This window comes from Vulpes vulpes, chromosome 2 (assembly GCF_048418805.1).
Source record: "Vulpes vulpes isolate BD-2025 chromosome 2, VulVul3, whole genome shotgun sequence".
Lineage (NCBI taxonomy): Eukaryota > Metazoa > Chordata > Mammalia > Carnivora > Canidae > Vulpes > Vulpes vulpes.
In genome coordinates, this window is record NC_132781.1 from 53,384,094 (window position 1) to 53,401,808 (window position 17,715).

Below are 17,715 nucleotides of genomic sequence, written 5' to 3' on the forward strand. Positions count from 1 at the left end.
TACAGTGACGATGCTAACAGGATGATGACTGGGGTGGGGGTGGGGGGCGGTGCAGAAAGTGGAGTGAATGTGTGTTTGTGGGTCTCCTGCCGCACCTTTTGGCCTTGGCAACTTATCGGTCTTGAAAGCAGGGATTTTCAAAGCGCCATTGATTTTTGTCTCAGCTGAATCAGCTGCCTGGCTCTGCATTTTGGACAAAGCCTGTTTGCTGCTCAGTTATTCTGGTCATTTCCTGGGTGCAGAAACGCGGCCTCCCTCCTAGAATGTGCTCAGATTCCCCAGAGCTCAAGGCAGATGCCAGCCTCCCAGGGAGGCTCCAGGGCCCGGAGGCGGGGTGGGGTGGGGGGCCCAGACTCGGCTCTCCTCGACATGCTTTCCTGTTCAAAGGTTATTGAGGACAGAAGCTTTGTGAAGGGGCTTCTCCCCAAAATCCGGGAAGGAGTGACAACACTCCTGAAAATCATCTTCACTGGGAAAACCAGGAGCTGCTTTTGTGTGGGGCTTAACGGAAATGCAGGGCAAGGCACAGGTCACCCTGGCCCTCTCTTGAACTGGGACTGCCGTTGTGAGAATGGAGACGGGGCGGGGGTTCCAATTCATTATTCTTAAAGATGAAACGTGCTCCATATTCTATATCAAGGAGACGAAGGGGGGTGGGAAGCCTCGTCAACCTCGGTTCTCTTAATAGCTCTGCTATTTGACAATTTGTTTGGCAACATATGGGCTTGCTCTTGTAAACTCCCCTCTTAATAATAAAACAACAGATGGTACAGGAGATCTTTCCTCCAAGCCCTCCAGGTCTTAATGGGATGCTGGCGGCAGGGGCAGGGCTGTGTCCCTGCCGAGTCCCCTACCACGCAGCACCTTGACTGCAGCAAGAGCTCACAGCCAGCCCCGGTGACTGCTATTTAAAACCTGAGCAATTTTCTGGTGTGTGCACCGAGTTGCTTTTCCCCCGTCTGATTGATTGAGGCTGTTTGTCAAGGGCTGCCATCGAGTCGCTAAAAAGAAAGGTACCCCGGGGAGCGGCTAAGGATCTTGATGCAAAACTTCTAATATGTTTTATTGCAACTTGTACTTCAAAAGGGCTGGCTCGACAAAAGCCTTTGTCTGCCACTGCCCCTCGGAGTGCCTACCTGTTCCTGGCAAAGCACTGGGACAATGAGCAGCCAGGTAACTGTGGGCCAGAGAACCTCTCACTCACACCTCCCACAGAGGTGGCAGGAGAACGGGAGGCAGAGGGTGCCTGTCACCATCGGACTTGGCAGACTGAGGACTCTCCATGGAGACTCCCAGCCCAGGCAGTGACCACACCTCTGTGGGGCTGGCCCTGGGGACAGCGGCCACAGGGGTCAGCTGGGGCAGAGACTCGGTGCCCCCAGAATGGGTATCAGCCCCAGCCTTATGCTGCTGGTCTAGGCGGCCCCCCTGAGAGGGATATGCCCCCCGGGAGGGGGCAGTAGGCAAGGGCTGGGGGCGTGAGGGGAGACTCAGCCATACCTTTGCATATTCCATCAGATCATTGCGGCCCTGGAACCGGTTGTAGAACTCGGGCATCCTCCAGGGAGCGATGACCTGGGCACAGGGCAAGGAGTCAGACATGGGAGAGCCCGGATGTTGGCTTCTGCTGGCCCTTCAGCCTCAGAGCCGGCCTCTCTATTACGGGGCCCGGGACCCCCAATGCTCACCTGGAGTCTCCTGCTGCCTCCTCCCCAAAGAGGACATAGTCCACGTGGGGTGGGCAGAGGTGGCCCATCAGGCAGGGGAAGGACAGGACCTGCTACACTGGGGGTGGCTTTGTAGAGGCCCGGGCTCCACGGCAGAATGGCCTTGTGTCCCCCGGTGGGGTCTCTGCCCTTCTGGGCTTCTGTCTGTCTGAGATTTGAGGGTTTGAACTAGATGGGCCTCACATTTCTCGCTAGTGCCCCTGGGCAGAGGACTAGTACGCCTGACCTCACCCCTTGGTGACTCAGGCAGGGTTCACACTGCTGCAGAAGCCCAGCCAGGCCCTCTCCGGGACAGTGGCCCGCAGACAACATACAGCAATCCCATCCTGTTTCTCTTGCTTTCCCTCCTTCTGCTCACCAGAGCTGCTCTGGGTGCCAGCCTGGAGGTGTAAGGGCAGGTCCCCAAGAAGAGCCCCCACCCAGCGCTGGAGTCAGCCAGGCCCCTACCTCTGATGGTAAGCTTTTCTGGGGTCTCGGCCTTAGAATGAACAGCCCCTGGGGAAAGCCTGGCCCTGGGAGCACCCTCTGGCCTCATCTTAGCTCCCAGAGACCAGCTTTGGCCCCTACCCCCAGTCCCTTGGCTTGGCCTCTGCAGACAGAGATTCAGAAACCGGACACCAGGCTCCCCCCAGCTGCTGTGGGACCCCAGAGAGTGGGGGTCAGGAGAAAGCCCCCATGGCCACAGGCCTGCAGTGAGCTAGCAAGCAGCCACCTCAAGGACTTCTTAGCTGCCCAGTGTTTGGGGTCAGAAAAGATCATTAGAGCTCATTACCTCCAGGCCACTCCCACCCAGCAAGCAGCTGCTGGCTGGTTAAAGGGACAGAGAAAGGTGTTCCACTTAAAAAAAGAAAGAAAAAAGGAACCCCTTAGGGCCCTCTCAGAGCTTAGGAAGAGGCACATCTTCTGCAGCCTTAGCCTGAAGTGACCTATAAGGGGTCCAGACCTAGGCCTGTGATGTCCAATTTGGAACCTGAAAGCCACGTATGGCCACTGAGACCTGAAACGTGGCCGGTCCCCACTCAGATGTGCCGCCAATGCAAAGCATACAGGGATCTTGAAGACTTAGTACAAAAGATGGAGAACATGTCATGAATAGTGTTTTTGCATGGATGACAGGCTGAATGGTACCATTTGGGTACACGGGGTTCAGTGAAATATATTATTAAAATGATGTCACCTGTTGCTTTTCATCTTGTTTTTTGTTTGTTTGTGTTAACATGGTCACTAGAAAAATTTAAATTCCACATAGGGCTCACATTGGTAGTGCAGTACAGCTCCATATGCCTGGAGCCTGGTAGACATGGGGGGAAGGAAGGAAGGAAGGAAGGAAGGAAGGAAGGAAGGAAGGACAGATGGACACAAGCCCAGGTCCCAGGTCAGGTTGGAGGAGGCAGGGGTAGCAGTGGGCAGCTGGACAGTCCTGCCATGCACTCTCAGGCCTGTTGATTGATTCAGGCCTGGCGGCTGATTCCCCCAGACTCTGGTGATTCCCACTCCAGGAAAGGGATCCAGGATGCTAGAGGCCAGGTAGCCAGAGCAGAGCCAGGGCCTTAACCAGGTGGCCCTGACCAGGGTTGAGTGGGCTGTGAGCACCCCAGAAACAGGCCCGTAATGACCCAGAACTGTTCCAGCCTGCCCCCACGAAAGAAGATCTGAGAACACCGAAGGCACTGGTCAAAGGGCCAGGCCACATCTTTCTGTCCAATGCCCCCACCTACCTGGCCCCTGGGCTAATGGTCAGAGTGCTGTGCCCCTGTATCTGGGGCACAGATGCCCCCATCCCCCTCCTGGAGACTCAGGAGCATTTTGTCCCTGTCCATAAAAATTCCCAGAACTCCATACCCTGCACCCTCCACCCAGAGACATTAGCCCCCAGCACCCACCCCAAGGGGAGGAGCAGCATCTTACCTTAATCTGAGGGGCCAGTGAGTAGCAGGTGAGCTCAAATCGGACCTGGTCATTTCCCTGAAATATGAGACAAGGCATCGTCAGGAGCCCTCACTACTGCTGACAACCTCCCAGAGGGCTGCTAGGGCAGGCCCACTGGATGGTTCTCTTCTCACCCCTGACCCTGAAACCCTCTGAGGTGGGTACTACTATTGGCCTGTTTTAAAGATGAATGTTGGTCTTTGTCAGAGAGGAAACCCCAGCTCCTGCCTTCAGGTGGAGTCAGGATGGGAATCCAGGACTCCCTGAGCACAGAGCAGAGCAGGGTGGGTGTGCAGGTATGCAGGACAGGATGCCCATGTGCCAGGCACATGGCAGGATGGGGACGTGTGTGGGAACGTGGCAGGACAGGTACACGTGTCGTCATGCATGTGTGCACTTTGGGGGCTGCATGCGTGTGTGCCAGGCTGGAGGTCTGGCCCTGCCAGGACCCCAGTCCTTCTCTAGGTGGCCCCCAGCTGCTCGCACCTCAGCCTCTTCCTGAAGTTTCTCTCCCCGCCTGGCCCCATCTGCCCCAATCCAGAGATTGAGTCTGGGATCAGGCCTCATATCCACAGAACTGGGACTCCTGTGGCCTCTGTGAGGCTCAGTCTCCCATGTGTATAGTAGCTGATTGGCAGGGAGCGGGTGGAACCAGGTGACTGCGGAGGGGCCTTGGCTGCCTGGCTCTGGACACCGAGGTCCAACAGAAGAGACGATCCCAAGGCCCAGAGCCCGGGCCCCCCCACACCCTCCACCTCAGCAAGGGTTGCCCTGCCTCCCGGGTCCAGTATCCTTTGCTGCCAGAGGAAGACTCGTCTGAGCCTGGGCCAATGATGGGGAGGAGGAAGAGGAGGCCGCAGACGCGGGGGCTGCCAGCGTCCTGCCCGTGTCCTGCCTGCTTGCCATCAGCTCGGCGCCCGGAGTGGGGACTGAAGCTGCGGAAATAACAGAGGGACCTTTCGCCTACTGTGAAAACTGCATGGGCCCAGCGAGGCGGCGGCGAGAATGACATGTTATTTTCCAGAGTCTTGTCAGGCGGCACAGAAATGCAGGCCCCAGCCCCTCTCGCCGCCCACCCAGGAGCCTGAGGGCTGCGGCTGCCCCCTCGCGAGCCTCTCAGGCTGGGGGCGTGGGGGCGTGAGCTGCGCCAGACCCGTCACCCAACTCCCCTCCCCAGCCCTGTCCTGAGCACCCAGTGTCACAGGGGAGAGCCACTGGGGGCCAGCGGGGGAACTGCTGCCACCACCACTGTTGTTGCAAGTGAGGCTCAGAGAAGCGATGCCACCTCCCCTGGGTCACACAGTCCACAGACATTTCCATCCTAACAGCGCACATTCAGGTGACTGGCCTGAGCTCCAGACTTAAACCCACTGAATCCTCTGGGCTGGGACACCTGGGTGGTTCAGCAGTTGAGCATCTACCTTTGGCTCAGGGTGTGATCCCGGGGTCCTGGGATTGAGTCCCCCCATCAGGCTCCTGGCATGGAGCCTGCTTCTCCCTCTGCCTGTGTCTCTGCCTCTCTCTCTCTCTCTGTGCCTCTATGAATAAATAAATAAAATCTTTAAAAAAAATAAAAATAAAAGGAAGCATCCTTAAAAAAACCCGACAAAACAAAACAAAAAAACCCGCAAAAATCCTCAGGGCCTAAGGCAGCCCTTAGAAGTAGGTTCTACTGTTATCCCCACTGTAAAAATGGGGCCACTGAGGCACAGGCGGGAACCCCAGCCCAAGGACCTGTGGCCGGCACAGTTACTGGAGCAGTGGCAGCTCTAATAAAAGGTAGATTCATTTCAGATTCGTAAAGCACATGGTGGTATTGCACATCCCGGTAATGTTTTCTCCCCCTATGGCTTCATGTGTCCCCAGTACAATGGCAGCTCGTGCCTCCCTGGACAGGCGTGCTGGGCTGGTGTCTGCCCATCCAGACCCACATGGGGACACCCATCTGTTCCAGAGTCAGAGACCCTCCCAGAAGCCAAATAGGCTCCTTTGGCTCAAACTCTGTTCCAGATTAAGAGCTGAAGTTGGTCCGGGCCTTCCTCCCCCTAACCCCAGGACCTCTGCACCAGGGCAGCCCCCGGCAGCTCCTCAGAGTGGGAGGGTGTGTGTGGGGGCACAGCTATCCTGCACACCATGTGTGTCCACCCGCTGATACACGTGCAGGCGTGTGGACGTGGGTGCAGTGCCCACGGGGACTGGAGGGACTGCGGGGGTGGGGGTCTGCCCATCTGTTCAAGGGCTAACCATACAGATGGTGCCATTTACAAAACTGCTCCCCATACCCCTGCGTGAGTCTGGCTCATATTTCTAGGCCCTTCTTCCAAATCTGGAGGGGGAGAACAGGGTGGGGCATGAAAGGTGGACCCCAGCTCCAGCTTCGTACCAGGTGCTGCTGGGCTGGGCCCTGAGAGGGAAGCTGCTTCTTACCTCCGGGACTTTGCAAGGGCTGTTCCTGCAGCCTGGGGGTGCCCTTCCCCCTTGGTGTCACTGGCTAACTCATCCTTCCCCTGCGTTCCACCCTCTGCTGGGTTCGGGCTCCTAAGTCCCTGGCTGTCTCCCTTAGCCCATCCTGTAGCAGTGACCCCACACACGGAGGAGGGCCAGCATGGATGAATATTCGGGGAGTGAATGAACACATGCCTGATGCAATGTCTGGTAGGCTGGAACAAGGACCCCCGAAGCTCTAGTTTCCTCTACGGGTGACTCAGGAGTCAGGAGCTGGGAGAGGCCAGTGGCTGAGTTTCCCTGATGGCCGCAGCTGCAGGACTGGCCGTGCTGCAATCTCCTCCACCTGGGCGGGGTGGGGGTGGGGGTGGGGGAGCCCCTGCCATCTGCTAATGCCCCAGCTTCCTCTGCATTGTGAACCCCTTGCAAAAAAAACTTGGCGGCACTGGGTGTTATGCTATATGTTGGCAAATTAAACTCCAATTAAAAAAAATTAAAGGGGATCCCCGGGGGTGGGGGTGGGGGGTGGGGGGTGTGGCTCAGCGGTTTGGCGCCACCTTCAGCCCAGGGCATCATCCTGGAGACCCAGGATCGAGTCCCACGTAGGGCTCCTGGCATGGAGCCTGCTTCTCCCTCTGCCTGTGTCTCTGCCTCTCTCTCTCTCTCTCTGTATCTCTCATGAATAAATAAATAAAATCTTTAAAAAAATAAAATAAAAAAATTAAAAAAAAAATAAAAGCACAAATTGCTCTTGGGAAAAAAAAAAAGAAAACAACAAAAACTGCCAAGTGTCCTTCTGGCATCTTTCTGGGCTTGCCAGTCCCACCCCACTCCATGTGGCCCAGGGCCAGGAGCCTCATTCCCTGGCTCCTGAAGCCCGCCTCCTGAAATGTAAAGTCACTGGTGCCCCGCCCCCCCACAACCAGGCTGCTGCAGGCTGCTGGCCCCTCCCCACCATCTTCCTCTCTCAAAACTTTGCATTTCTCTGGACCCCACTCCAGGCTTTCCTGGTTCTCCCTATTCGCAGCCCTCAGTTCTAGGAATTATCTTCAGAGGTTTTGGGGGGCTTCCCAGTTTCTGCAAATAAGGGAAACTAAGGCACAGGAGTCCGCTTTGCTCATCAACCCCCAAAAGAGATGGCAGATCCAGGGTAGTGCTGTGCCACTTCCCTTCCCTCCTCTCCCATGGCCTTCCAGCCTCTAGTCTTGAGGCCTCTGGAGAGGATGTTCTTTCCAGAACTGGAGTCTGCAGACCCCACTAGGGACCAGAGGAGTCTCGGGGGAGAGGGGAGGTAGCTTTTCCAGCTGCTTCTCCAGGGTCAGCAGCCAAAGGCCTCAAATTCAAGCCTCTAGTGTCCTCTTGTGGTGAAAGGGAGCAGCGCACACAGCTGCAGGTCTTGCAGGCTGGGAGGGCTAGTGGGTGGGTGTGGGGGGAGGAGGGGGGTGGAGAGTCTCCCCAGACCCTTGAATCTCCCAAGCCGCGGCTAGATCCACCACACACGCACACATTCACCCCACCAGCCCTGAATGCCACCCATTCTCAGTCCTGAAGATACCATGGAAGGGACCCTCTCTGGGCAGGAGCCCCTCTGGATCCAGATCTGGCTTCAGCTTAAACATCCCCCCCTCCCCCGCCATGGGGAGCTCACTGCTCAGCTCAGCTCAGTATGGGCAGATGAGGCTCGGAAGCTTCTTTTTTCTGCACTGATGCTCATTCTCACTGACCTTCCTCTGCCCGCAGAGACCCCAGCACATGACATAATCAGATGACCAGGGCACTCTCCTTGCAGTTTCGAGTGAATCGAGCATTCCCTGCTTGCCAGAGCCATGCGGAGCACTTGTGGAATGATCCTACTACGTTGCTCCCAGCTGCCCCATGGCCTATTTCTACTTTGTTCTCATTTTACAGACAAGGAAATGAAGACTCATGGGGGTGAAGTCACACAGATTGAGTGCAGGGTCCCAGGATCGGAACACAACTGCACGGACTCGAAGCCCCGAATCCTGAACCACTGGGTTCTCCTACACCCTGTCCTACAGCCTTGAAGTGGAAGGTGAAGATACATCCCTGTCCAAACAGCCCTGGTCTGTCATCCTGCTCAAAATGCGCTCACGACTGGGCTGCCAGTGAGTGCTAGGGTCACAGGTCTGGGGGAGAAACTCTCACCATTCCTTTCTTCTACAACAGCCCACCATTTCATCCAGAACAATCCCCAACACACCACAGGGGAGTTGCTGGCCACCCCCCCCCCCATGCAGCCTGGGGTGCTCTGGCACCTCCTAATCTCTTGCTTTCCGAAGGAAGCCAACCCTGTGGTGAGGCCACAGCCCAGCCCTGACCCTGCTGGCTCTGGCTTCGTGCTCCCAGGCAGGCTGTTGTCTGGGCTTCTTGCTCCAAGTCTCTGCACAGTTGGATCCCTCTGCTGGGCACACTCTTGCCACGCCCATCACTCATTCCCCCATGCTCATCCTGCAGGGCCAATGTCTGATTAGCCCTCCCTTCTCTGCTTGCTGCACCCACGGCTCCCAGGCATTGCCCCTACAGCCACTTTATCACATGTCCATTCTCCTCTCCCTGAGGCAGGAAGTTTGGCGCTGTGGGCCTGACCCAGCTCATGTCCAATTCTGTCTAGAGGCCCAGTAGAAGCTTGCTGACCTAGTACCCAAGTGAATGAATGCATGCATGAGCTTTCAAAGACATGAACCAGTGCCACTCTGCTTTGCAAGGTCACCCTCCAGTCACATCTCCTTTGTCTTAATCTAGGCTGTCAATGTCCCTACATCATGGTGAGCCAGAGCCTGCTCCCCGCCAACCCCCATCCCACTGCCCGACCAGCCTGGGTAGTAGTGGGGCCTGGGTCAGGTTAGTGAGTGTGTGGGTAAGGTAGTGAGCTCTCTGTCCCTGGGAGGTGCAGAGTCTGCTGACGGTGTGGTTGTCAGGGAGCCAAGTCCTGTGCCAGGTTGTTGGCTTGGTATCCAGGACCGTGGAGAGCCCGTGACTACAGTCTTTATATAATAGCATTGCCTGAGAGTTGCCAACATGGGAATCTTGTTTCTGGAGCATGGCACCCCGGGGGACAGCATGCTGAGGGCTCTCCTACCTCGTCCCTCCCTCAGTCTGCCCTGTCCATACAAGGGCTAGAGGTTGGGGGGTGAGTCATGGATTGAGTTCTGGTCCCCACAAAAGATAAGTTGAAGCCCCAGCTTACCATACCTGAGAGTGTGACCTCTTTTGGAAATAGGGTCTTCACAGAGGTGATGAAGTTGGGCTGAGGCCATTAGGCTGGGCCCCATCCCCCATATGACTGGTGTTCTTATAAAAGGGAGGAATTTGGACACAGAACTGGATCCTCCCAGAAGGCAGTGAGGGCTGATGCATGGAGAGAGGACAGCCAGGTGCACAGGGCCCATCAGAGTGTTGCATCTACAAGGGGTCAGCCTACCCGACAGAGGCCTTGAGATGAAGCCTTCCCAGACCCTTCGGAGGGAGCACAGCCCAACCCACAGGTCTGTGGTGCCACAGCGGGGCAGTCCTGACAAGTGAAGACAGGGTCCTCCCCGCTCCCCACATGGCCGTTTTGCAGATGAAGAACCCAAGGCCTGGGGAAGGGAAGGGCCTCCCCAAAAACCACACAGCCGGGACCCAGTCCACTTTGCCAGCTCAGGGTTTCTGACCCTTTCCACTGCATTGCCTGGTGACCTGTGTGCTCTGGGACGTGGGCCAGCGGCAATGTCAAGTCTGCTAAACTGTTCCTGGCAGGGCACGGTGGAACCTGCAGCAGGAAGCCGTTACCACCCCTGATACCCGCCCCTGCGAATGCCATTCCTCCCACTCAGACCCGACAGACCGCCTGTCTGCTGCATGCCAGAATCTCCAGAGGGCTAAACTCGCAACTGCCCAAGGGCATCCACAGCCCTGGCTGCCAAGTCCGCTGCACAGGGGAGACTTTCCCCTGTCCCTCCTCCCTCTGCCCTGCCCGCCCCCCCAGCACTGTCCATCCGTTGCCTCACCTTTCCTGTGGCACCATGAGACACATACTTGGCTCCCTCCCTCTGGGCAATCTCCACTTGTTTGCGGGCGATGCAGGGCCTGGCGAGGGAGGTGCCCAGGAGGTAGCGGTCCTCGTACAGTGCACTGGACTGGATGGCTGGCCAGATGAACTCCTCCACAAACTCCTTGCTGACGTCCTCAATGAACACCTGCAGGGAGAGGAGCCCGTGGAAGGGAGGCTTGGCAAGGATGAGGCCCAGACAGAAGACAGAGCCCCGGGGGGGCCTCCGGTGGCCTGCATCTATGGCAGATACTACTAATCGGTCTTGGCAAGACATGCCTCCACTTTTCCTTCTTTATCTGTAGTAGACATCATTAATCAATCCAAGCATACAGTACTATCACTAATCAATCCTGATACACCATCTAGCTAAAAATGGATATGGTTCTTAAGTCCCTCCCAGCACAGCATTCTGGCCCCGAGGTGAAACTTGTTGTCACCTAAGATCTAGAGCAGTAGATAGTAGATAGTAATCAACAAAAGCTCACAACTGGGCATGATTTTGTCCCCAGGGGCAGTGGCAATATCTGGAGACATTTTTGGTTGTCATAGCTGGTGGGTTGGGGAGAGAAGGGTTCTGGTGTCTCATGGATAAAGGCCAAGGATGCCGATAAATATCCCACAATGCTCAGAACAGCAAGCCACACACACCAGTAGTGTCAAGGTTCGAGAAATCCTGATCTTGAGGGACGGTTCTCAAAATGTAGACCTCTGGACGTCCTCAAGACCTTTTTGGGGAGACTAAGCAAAAAGATTTTTTATGATACTAAGGTGTTAATTTGCCTTTTTCACTAGGCTGACATTCACATCAGATTTGCAAAAGCAATGATGGGTGCAGGGGCTGGTGACTCAGCACAAATCAGGGAATCAGGGCAAAGACACCACCACTGTGTTCCTAACGCCTTCTTTCCACAGTGACGATTTCACTTGAGAAGGGTCTTGAAGCCGTAAAAATGATGACTTTTGTTGAATCTCAAGCACAAAAGGTGCAATACACGCAAAGCATTTCTGTTGCACTCCAAAGCAAGTTACAAGCTGAACTAGCCACTTTTTTTTTTTCATAGAACCTCGTTTTTACTAAATATGGTCTTTCAGACTTGAATGTTTGGCCAGCAGTTTCACAAAAATGAGGTGACTTTGCCACTCCAGGGAAATGAAGTATTTGTGGCCAGTGATAAAATTCAGGCTTGCCAGTAAAAATTTATGGACAGTTTGCATCTGACAGCTTCCTAATATCTCGATGAGTAGTGGTGAGACTGACAAATGTGGTGTTTTGATATTTTATAATGGAATACATCAATAGTTGGAAGATCTGCATAACTTGATGAAACAATAATTTTCAAATGAATGCATGATATCATACACAATCTTGCATGGTGAAAAAATCCAAAGTGCAGGATGGACCAGGGGATTTCTTTCTTTTTCTTTCTTTCTTTCTTTCTTTCTTTCTTTCTTTCTTTCTTTCTTTCTTTCTTTCTTTCTTCTTTTTCTTTCTTGCCAGGGGATTTCAATGCATGAAAAATTCATTGTACAGTTTCAGTTTCCCCATTGCACTAATCTTTAAGAAACCACTCCTTGTTGACTTTTGGTGCAGTATCAAAGATTTCCCCAACTCTCTGAAAAGGCCATTAAAATATTCCTCTCGTGGGGTGCCTGGGTGGCTCAGTCAGTTAAGTGTCCAGCTCTTGGTTTTGGCTCAGGTCATGATCAAGCCCCATGTTGAGTTATCTGCTCAGTGGGGAATCTGCTTGAGATTTTCTCTCTCCCCCATCTCTCTCTCCTCTGCCCACCCTGCCATATGCTCTCTCTCTCTCTCTAAAATAAATAAATAAATCTTTAAAAAAAACCCACAATATTCCTCTCTCTTCTAGTGCTAGATTCATGAGGCCATATTTTTTCCTAACATCATCCAAATCAACACATGACAAAAGGAATGGAGACACAATGGAAAGGATCCATATCTTCTGTTAAACCAGACATGAAAGATCTATAAAAAATGTTACACACACAATGCTACTTTTACCAAAAATTTTTGTTTTGGAAATAGTTATTTTTCTGAGGTAAAAATGTCACTTATTTAACATATGATGGGTTTAACATTGTTCTTTTAAAATGGGTTAATATTTTTAAAATTTCAGCTTTTATTTATACTACAATGATCTCGATAGACATAATCCACAAAACTCTACGGGGCATTCAGTAATTTTCAAGAATGTAAAGGGGTCACAAGATTCTTTGTATTATTTTTGCAACTTCCCGTGAGCCTATAATTATTTTAAAATAAGTTTCTTTTTAAATGAAGCCAAGAATGAAAGAAAATGAAAAGAAAAGAAAAGCAACAGGGACTATTCCCTGATGGTATGGGTAAGAAACTCCAATTCCAATTCCAAACGAATATGTAAAAGTGTATGGGAGCCTTAGAGCACAAGGTTGAGAATTGCTGATCTAGAGTAATGAACTAAGGTCAAATCTTTACACGAAAGCCCAACTCATTTTCAACACTCAAATGTTCTTATCCCATTTCCTGGGGTCCTGCTCAGACAACCCCTCTCCTCTTTGAGAGACTTGGGGAGACTCCTGACCAAGGAGGGATATCCAGTTTTAGGCTTGTGGTCAAGTGATATGATGTGGGATGCATGCACTCATTTTAACGTGCCAATTGAGCTCTTACTCCTTTTTTAGGTTCTGAGAACTCCACAGAAGTGCCCTGCAGAGGGGACCAGTTCTGACCAAGCAGGTGGGCTGATGGCCTCTCACACCATTCCTTCAGGGTCAGGGCTGCAGGGGACAAGAAACCTTGGGAAGCAATGCCCACTGCTTTTCTACCATGTCAAACTCTCATCCCATCTGACACCCTGTCTCCTCTTTGTACCTTTTTGGCCCCGAGCTTCAGTGCTTTCTTCCTGGCTTCCTCAAAGTCTTCCTTCTGGCCGATGTTCGCCTGAGCAGAAGCAGAGAGGCCTCATTAGCCCAGGGGCATAAAGAAGAGTGGGGGCAAAAGCTGTCTACAGCACCCCTCAAATGGACGTGCTTTCCATTTGAGGGGCCAAAGTCACAGTAAGAAAGACAGAGGCACAAAGCGGGGTCTGGAGAAGCCTGGATGTTTCCAGGAACTGCCACTTGGTGCTGCCTGTGTATGCAGGGAAGCAGTTCCTACCGGTTGGAAAACTAGGTGGGTGTGGCCCTGTGCACTCCGCCACCAGGACCTGGATTTGCTGTCATTGCCTTGAAGGTCTCAGGCTTCCCTTAAACGCACCCATCTCTTCCTGAAAACCCCCCAAAGCCAGCAGGGGATAGTTTTCAGGAGGCTGGTATGTCAGAAACTGTGCAGCCCCCAGGTAATGTCTGCAGCCAAGCATAGCGACTTGACCTTCCTAAGGCATCTGAGCAGGCAGGAGGCCATCCCTGTTCTTGGGAGTCTGACTTCTGTGACAGCCCCCTCTCCAGACACCAGCATGTTTTCTGCTGGCTGCACTCTGGCCTGTTGCCCAGATTTCAACTCTGCATTCTGCTCACCAGACTCTGGAAACTTCCCAGAGCCCAATTGCAGGTGTTTTCTGAGGTCACTCAGCTTTTAAATCCACCTAGTGGTAGCCAGGCTTCCAGACAGCCCCATGGTGCTGCCATCAGCAAGATGAACACACCCTGGGGTGCCTGCATGCTCTCAAAGCTGTGGCTCTTGCTTGCCAGAGGGCTGTGAGCAAGACACTTCTCCTCCCTGGGCCTTAGTCTTCCTTATCCGAGTGACAAGTGGCCTGGGTTGCAAACCAATCACTTCTGGCAACAGCTGAACTTTTATCTCTACAAAGCATCATCCTCACTTTCTCTGGGATCAGAAATTTCTCTTCTGGGCACTTTTGCCATAGGAATGGAGAGGAGCAGATCATGTCTCTTGCTCACTGTAGGGAAAGGCCCAGGATCCAAGCCCGGACAATCAGAACTCTTCATGACACAACCATAGTAACCAATGCATGGTGGGCAGTGGCTTGGGCAATGAGAGGACCCCTGGGCCCTCCTGTCAGAGCCTCTGCAAGAAGCCCTCCTTGCTCTGGGAGAGCCAGGCTATAATGACATGGAAACAATGAAGCCACATAGAAGTGGAGATGGATCTAGATAAGCACCTGGATCCAGCCTTGCCTGAAGCTGTCAAAGCCCAAATTTCTGTTACACAAGCCAAAAATGATCTTGTTTTTTGTCTGTTTTGCTTAAATTGGTATGAGTTAGATTTTTAGAATTTGTACTCAGGAGTCCTGAATATGTGGAGAAACATTCAGAAGCTATGTCCAGATCATTAAAAGTGGAGCTGGCTTGATCAGGGATATCCGCTGGACCCCCAGCATGGGGGGATGGCATCACACACAACCTATTACCTATGCCTGTGACATATTTGCCACCCTAGAACTAGTTGATCTCCAAGCTCTGCCAGTTCAGCCACTGTAGGATTCTATAATCTTTGCAGAATTATTGGGGGCTGACAAGGACTGTTGGAAACAGGAAGCCTGTGTATCTTCCATGGCCTTCAGCATGCCCATGGTCCCTTGCAGGCAGGCCGCCTGAGTTGTACTGCCAAGCTCATTTCTGGCGTTCCCCCCTTCCCTGCTCTGGTCACCCTCTGTGAGGGTGGCCTCCTCTGTGCTCTGGGGGCATCCTAGACCTGGGGACACCATGGATGTTCATTTTATGGATGAAGAAAGGGAGGCAGAATGACAAGTATGTGCCTTCAGTTCAAGGCAGGCTTAGGGAGGTGAAGCTGGGCCCAGGTGAGTGACAGTGAGCACATGGGCAATAGGATAAACAGGTAGAAGGATGGACACACCAAGCACTTCCTTACCAGGTAGGCAATGACGTCATAGCCTTGTTCCTTCAGCCATACGAGAATGCAGGAGGTATCCAGGCCGCCGCTGTAGGCCAGAACCACGGAGCCTTTGCTGGACATCTTGTCTAGGGAGGGGGCAGTGTGGGGACGTGAGGAAGGACAGTGATGCAGAGCCAGCCCACCTCAATCCCTGCAAACAGCCCCCACCTTGGCCTTTGGCAGCCTTATCCCCTGGACAAGCTGCCACTGGGGGTTTGGGGACACAATGTTCACCTGCCATCGAGGCCAGTCCAGGAGCTCTTCCCTACTGTAGCCTCACCCCTTCCACCCCCCACCCCTGGGGAACCAGCCCCACCACTGCATGCATACACCCACACACATGCAGGGTCCTGGGAATACTGACAGCAGCCTGGGGCTGATGGGATAGGGGGACATTGTGGGGAAGGGAAGCATATCTTGGAGCCAATTCCCCACCAGCTAGAGAAAGCACATGAGGCTGAGATGTTAGGATCAGGCCAGGATGTTCGGGAGACACAAGTGGGGCCTGGGCCCCAAGCCTTGGGCCACTTGGAAAGCGCCAGGCATGGCCCTGGGGGCCTTCACGTAGCTCACCCTGCACCCCCAACATGACCCCATGTTGTCATGCCCACTGGGGAGACAGAGACTAGGGCTCAGACAGGTAAGCAGCCGGCTCTAGGTCACAGAGCACTTGTGTCAGGGCTCTTCCCAGCATGCAGTGCTGCCTCCCAGCTGTGGGCAGAATAGAATGCTGGGGTGCAGAGCTCCTGCCTCCATGCAGCTCTCCCACTTGGGGCCCCAGTGAACTCTCACACACTGGGATTTTAGACTCTTTTCATATGTAAGCACCTCTGGGAGGGCAAACAAGAGACCTGGGACCCCTCATGTCTGGTGAGAGCATTTACATCAGAGTCTGACCAAGGTCAGAGTCTTATTAGATACTACTGGGAAAAGCCATGGACAGCCCTCCACAGACCCATGGGATCCAGAAGGGGCACCTCACTGTTACCACCACAAAGGTGCAGGCTCCTGTGTACTGAGAACCTGCCCTGTGTCTGGAGGTGCAGAGAAGTGCTGACCCGGTCACTCAATCCTGCGCAGCAGAGCCTGGGCAGAGCCCAAATGTGTGACTAGAACACACGTCCTATGTGCAGACACATCTCATTGGCCCACCCGCCGGCCAGCCCCAGGGCTCACACACCCTGTGGCCCTTTGGACACGGAAGGGAATGACGAAGTTGATGGGTGTTTCTGATGGATGTATGCAACTTTCGTCTCCATTGGGCATTCGACCACCTGCCAGGCCCTGTCCCCAGACACCTGGTTTGCTGGTGACTCAGCAGACCCTGACCCAGGGGCCAAGGGAATGTGCCTGTCGCCACTGCAGCTAGGCAACAGGCCATCAAAAATGGAGGGAGGGAAGCAGTGGGGTGGGAGGGTAGTGGTGGTGGTGGTGCAGGAAGACCCAGAAAATACCTTGGATTGGAGATGTGGGTTCCCAGCTTCCGGAATCTGACTTTGCGGCCTGGTGAACCACTGCAAAAGTGAGAGCTGCTCAGCTGCCTGGCACAGCAGTCCAGGTGAAGCCAGAGACCCTGAACCCGGCCTCTCCAGCTGCTGAATTCCCCTTGAGCAGCCCTGTTGACCAGGGAGATTTGGGGAGGCCTGGCAGCCACCTGCTGAGCCTCCTGGCCCTGGAAAGTACTGGAATGTGTGTGCTCCTAGCTTTGTGGGCTTGGAGTGGGGAGTATATCCTAATGCACATTTTTCAAACAGTTCCACTGAGGTATAACTGAGATACAAGAAGCTGCGTATATGGAGAGTGTCTTACGTAGGGTGAAACCGTCACCGCGATCAGCATAATGAACCCATCCGTCATGAGCTGAGCCCTTCCCTTTGCGTTCTGTTTCAGAGACAGGGAAACTGAGGTTCAGGTTAAGGAACTTGCTCGAGGCCTTGCTTGGCTGGTGGAGTGGCAGAGTCAGGACTCAAACTCAGAGCGGCTGGGCCCCATAAGCCACCGCTGGAAGGTACAAGGCCCAGGGCAGGGAAACACAGGGGCAGGTGCGGTCTGGGAAGCCACAGGTGGCTCAGACACCCTGGCGTGGCTGGGGTGGGCTCCAGACAGGGAGGATGATGCTGGTGCAAGATCCACCCGCTCTGCTGTCTCCTAAGGGCACCTAGAGCCAAGGGGGTGAGCCCTGGAGTGCGGGAGAGGAGGCCACGGAGACAGATAGACCGCCTATCCCTGCCCTGCTCTGCCCAGTGATCCCTTGTACGTGGCCCATCCCAGTACATGTCACACAGTATTCTAATTGCATCCCCACCGCCACAGCTGTGAGCTGCACGGCGACAGGGAGCGTCTCACAGAGACAGTGACTGACATGTGGCAGGCACTCAGAACAACACTTCTGATTCTGTGGCCTACAGGTCAGTTCCTTGCTTGTGAAGAGAAGGTTAGATAAGTCCCCTCAAAGCCTGGAATTCTATGCATGTTCTCACGAAGATGACAGACAGCCCCTCCTGCTTGCCAGGCCGCATCTATGCATGGGCGCTGAGGACGGTGGCCTCTGGGTCTGAGCAGTGTGCAAGAATGCAGGCAGCTAGGCCTGCGTAACTAAGAGCACGAATGCTGTGTGCATGCCGGCACGTACATGGGTGTGTGGTGTGTTTGGGCCTGTGTGTGCAGAGATTAGAGGGGCAGGTGGGCCAGGAAGTGATGCAATCTGC

At 53.9% G+C, this 17,715-nt stretch overlaps 1 protein-coding gene across 1 annotated transcript in view; it reads right to left on the reverse strand.

Moving 5' to 3' along the window:
* The window catches only part of ASS1 (argininosuccinate synthase 1), a 53,054-nt gene that overhangs the window by 31,162 nt on the left and 4,177 nt on the right, over positions 1 to 17,715 (reverse strand). The window contains exons 2-7 of the mRNA XM_072748357.1: positions 16,462 to 16,521; positions 14,984 to 15,093; positions 13,025 to 13,093; positions 10,112 to 10,300; positions 3,636 to 3,692; positions 1,501 to 1,575 (exon numbers count right to left, since the gene is read on the reverse strand). Coding sequence (XP_072604458.1) covers positions 1,501 to 1,575; positions 3,636 to 3,692; positions 10,112 to 10,300; positions 13,025 to 13,093; positions 14,984 to 15,088 — 495 coding nt within the window. The 5' untranslated portion in view covers positions 15,089 to 15,093; positions 16,462 to 16,521. The remainder of the gene's footprint in view (positions 1 to 1,500; positions 1,576 to 3,635; positions 3,693 to 10,111; positions 10,301 to 13,024; positions 13,094 to 14,983; positions 15,094 to 16,461; positions 16,522 to 17,715) is intronic.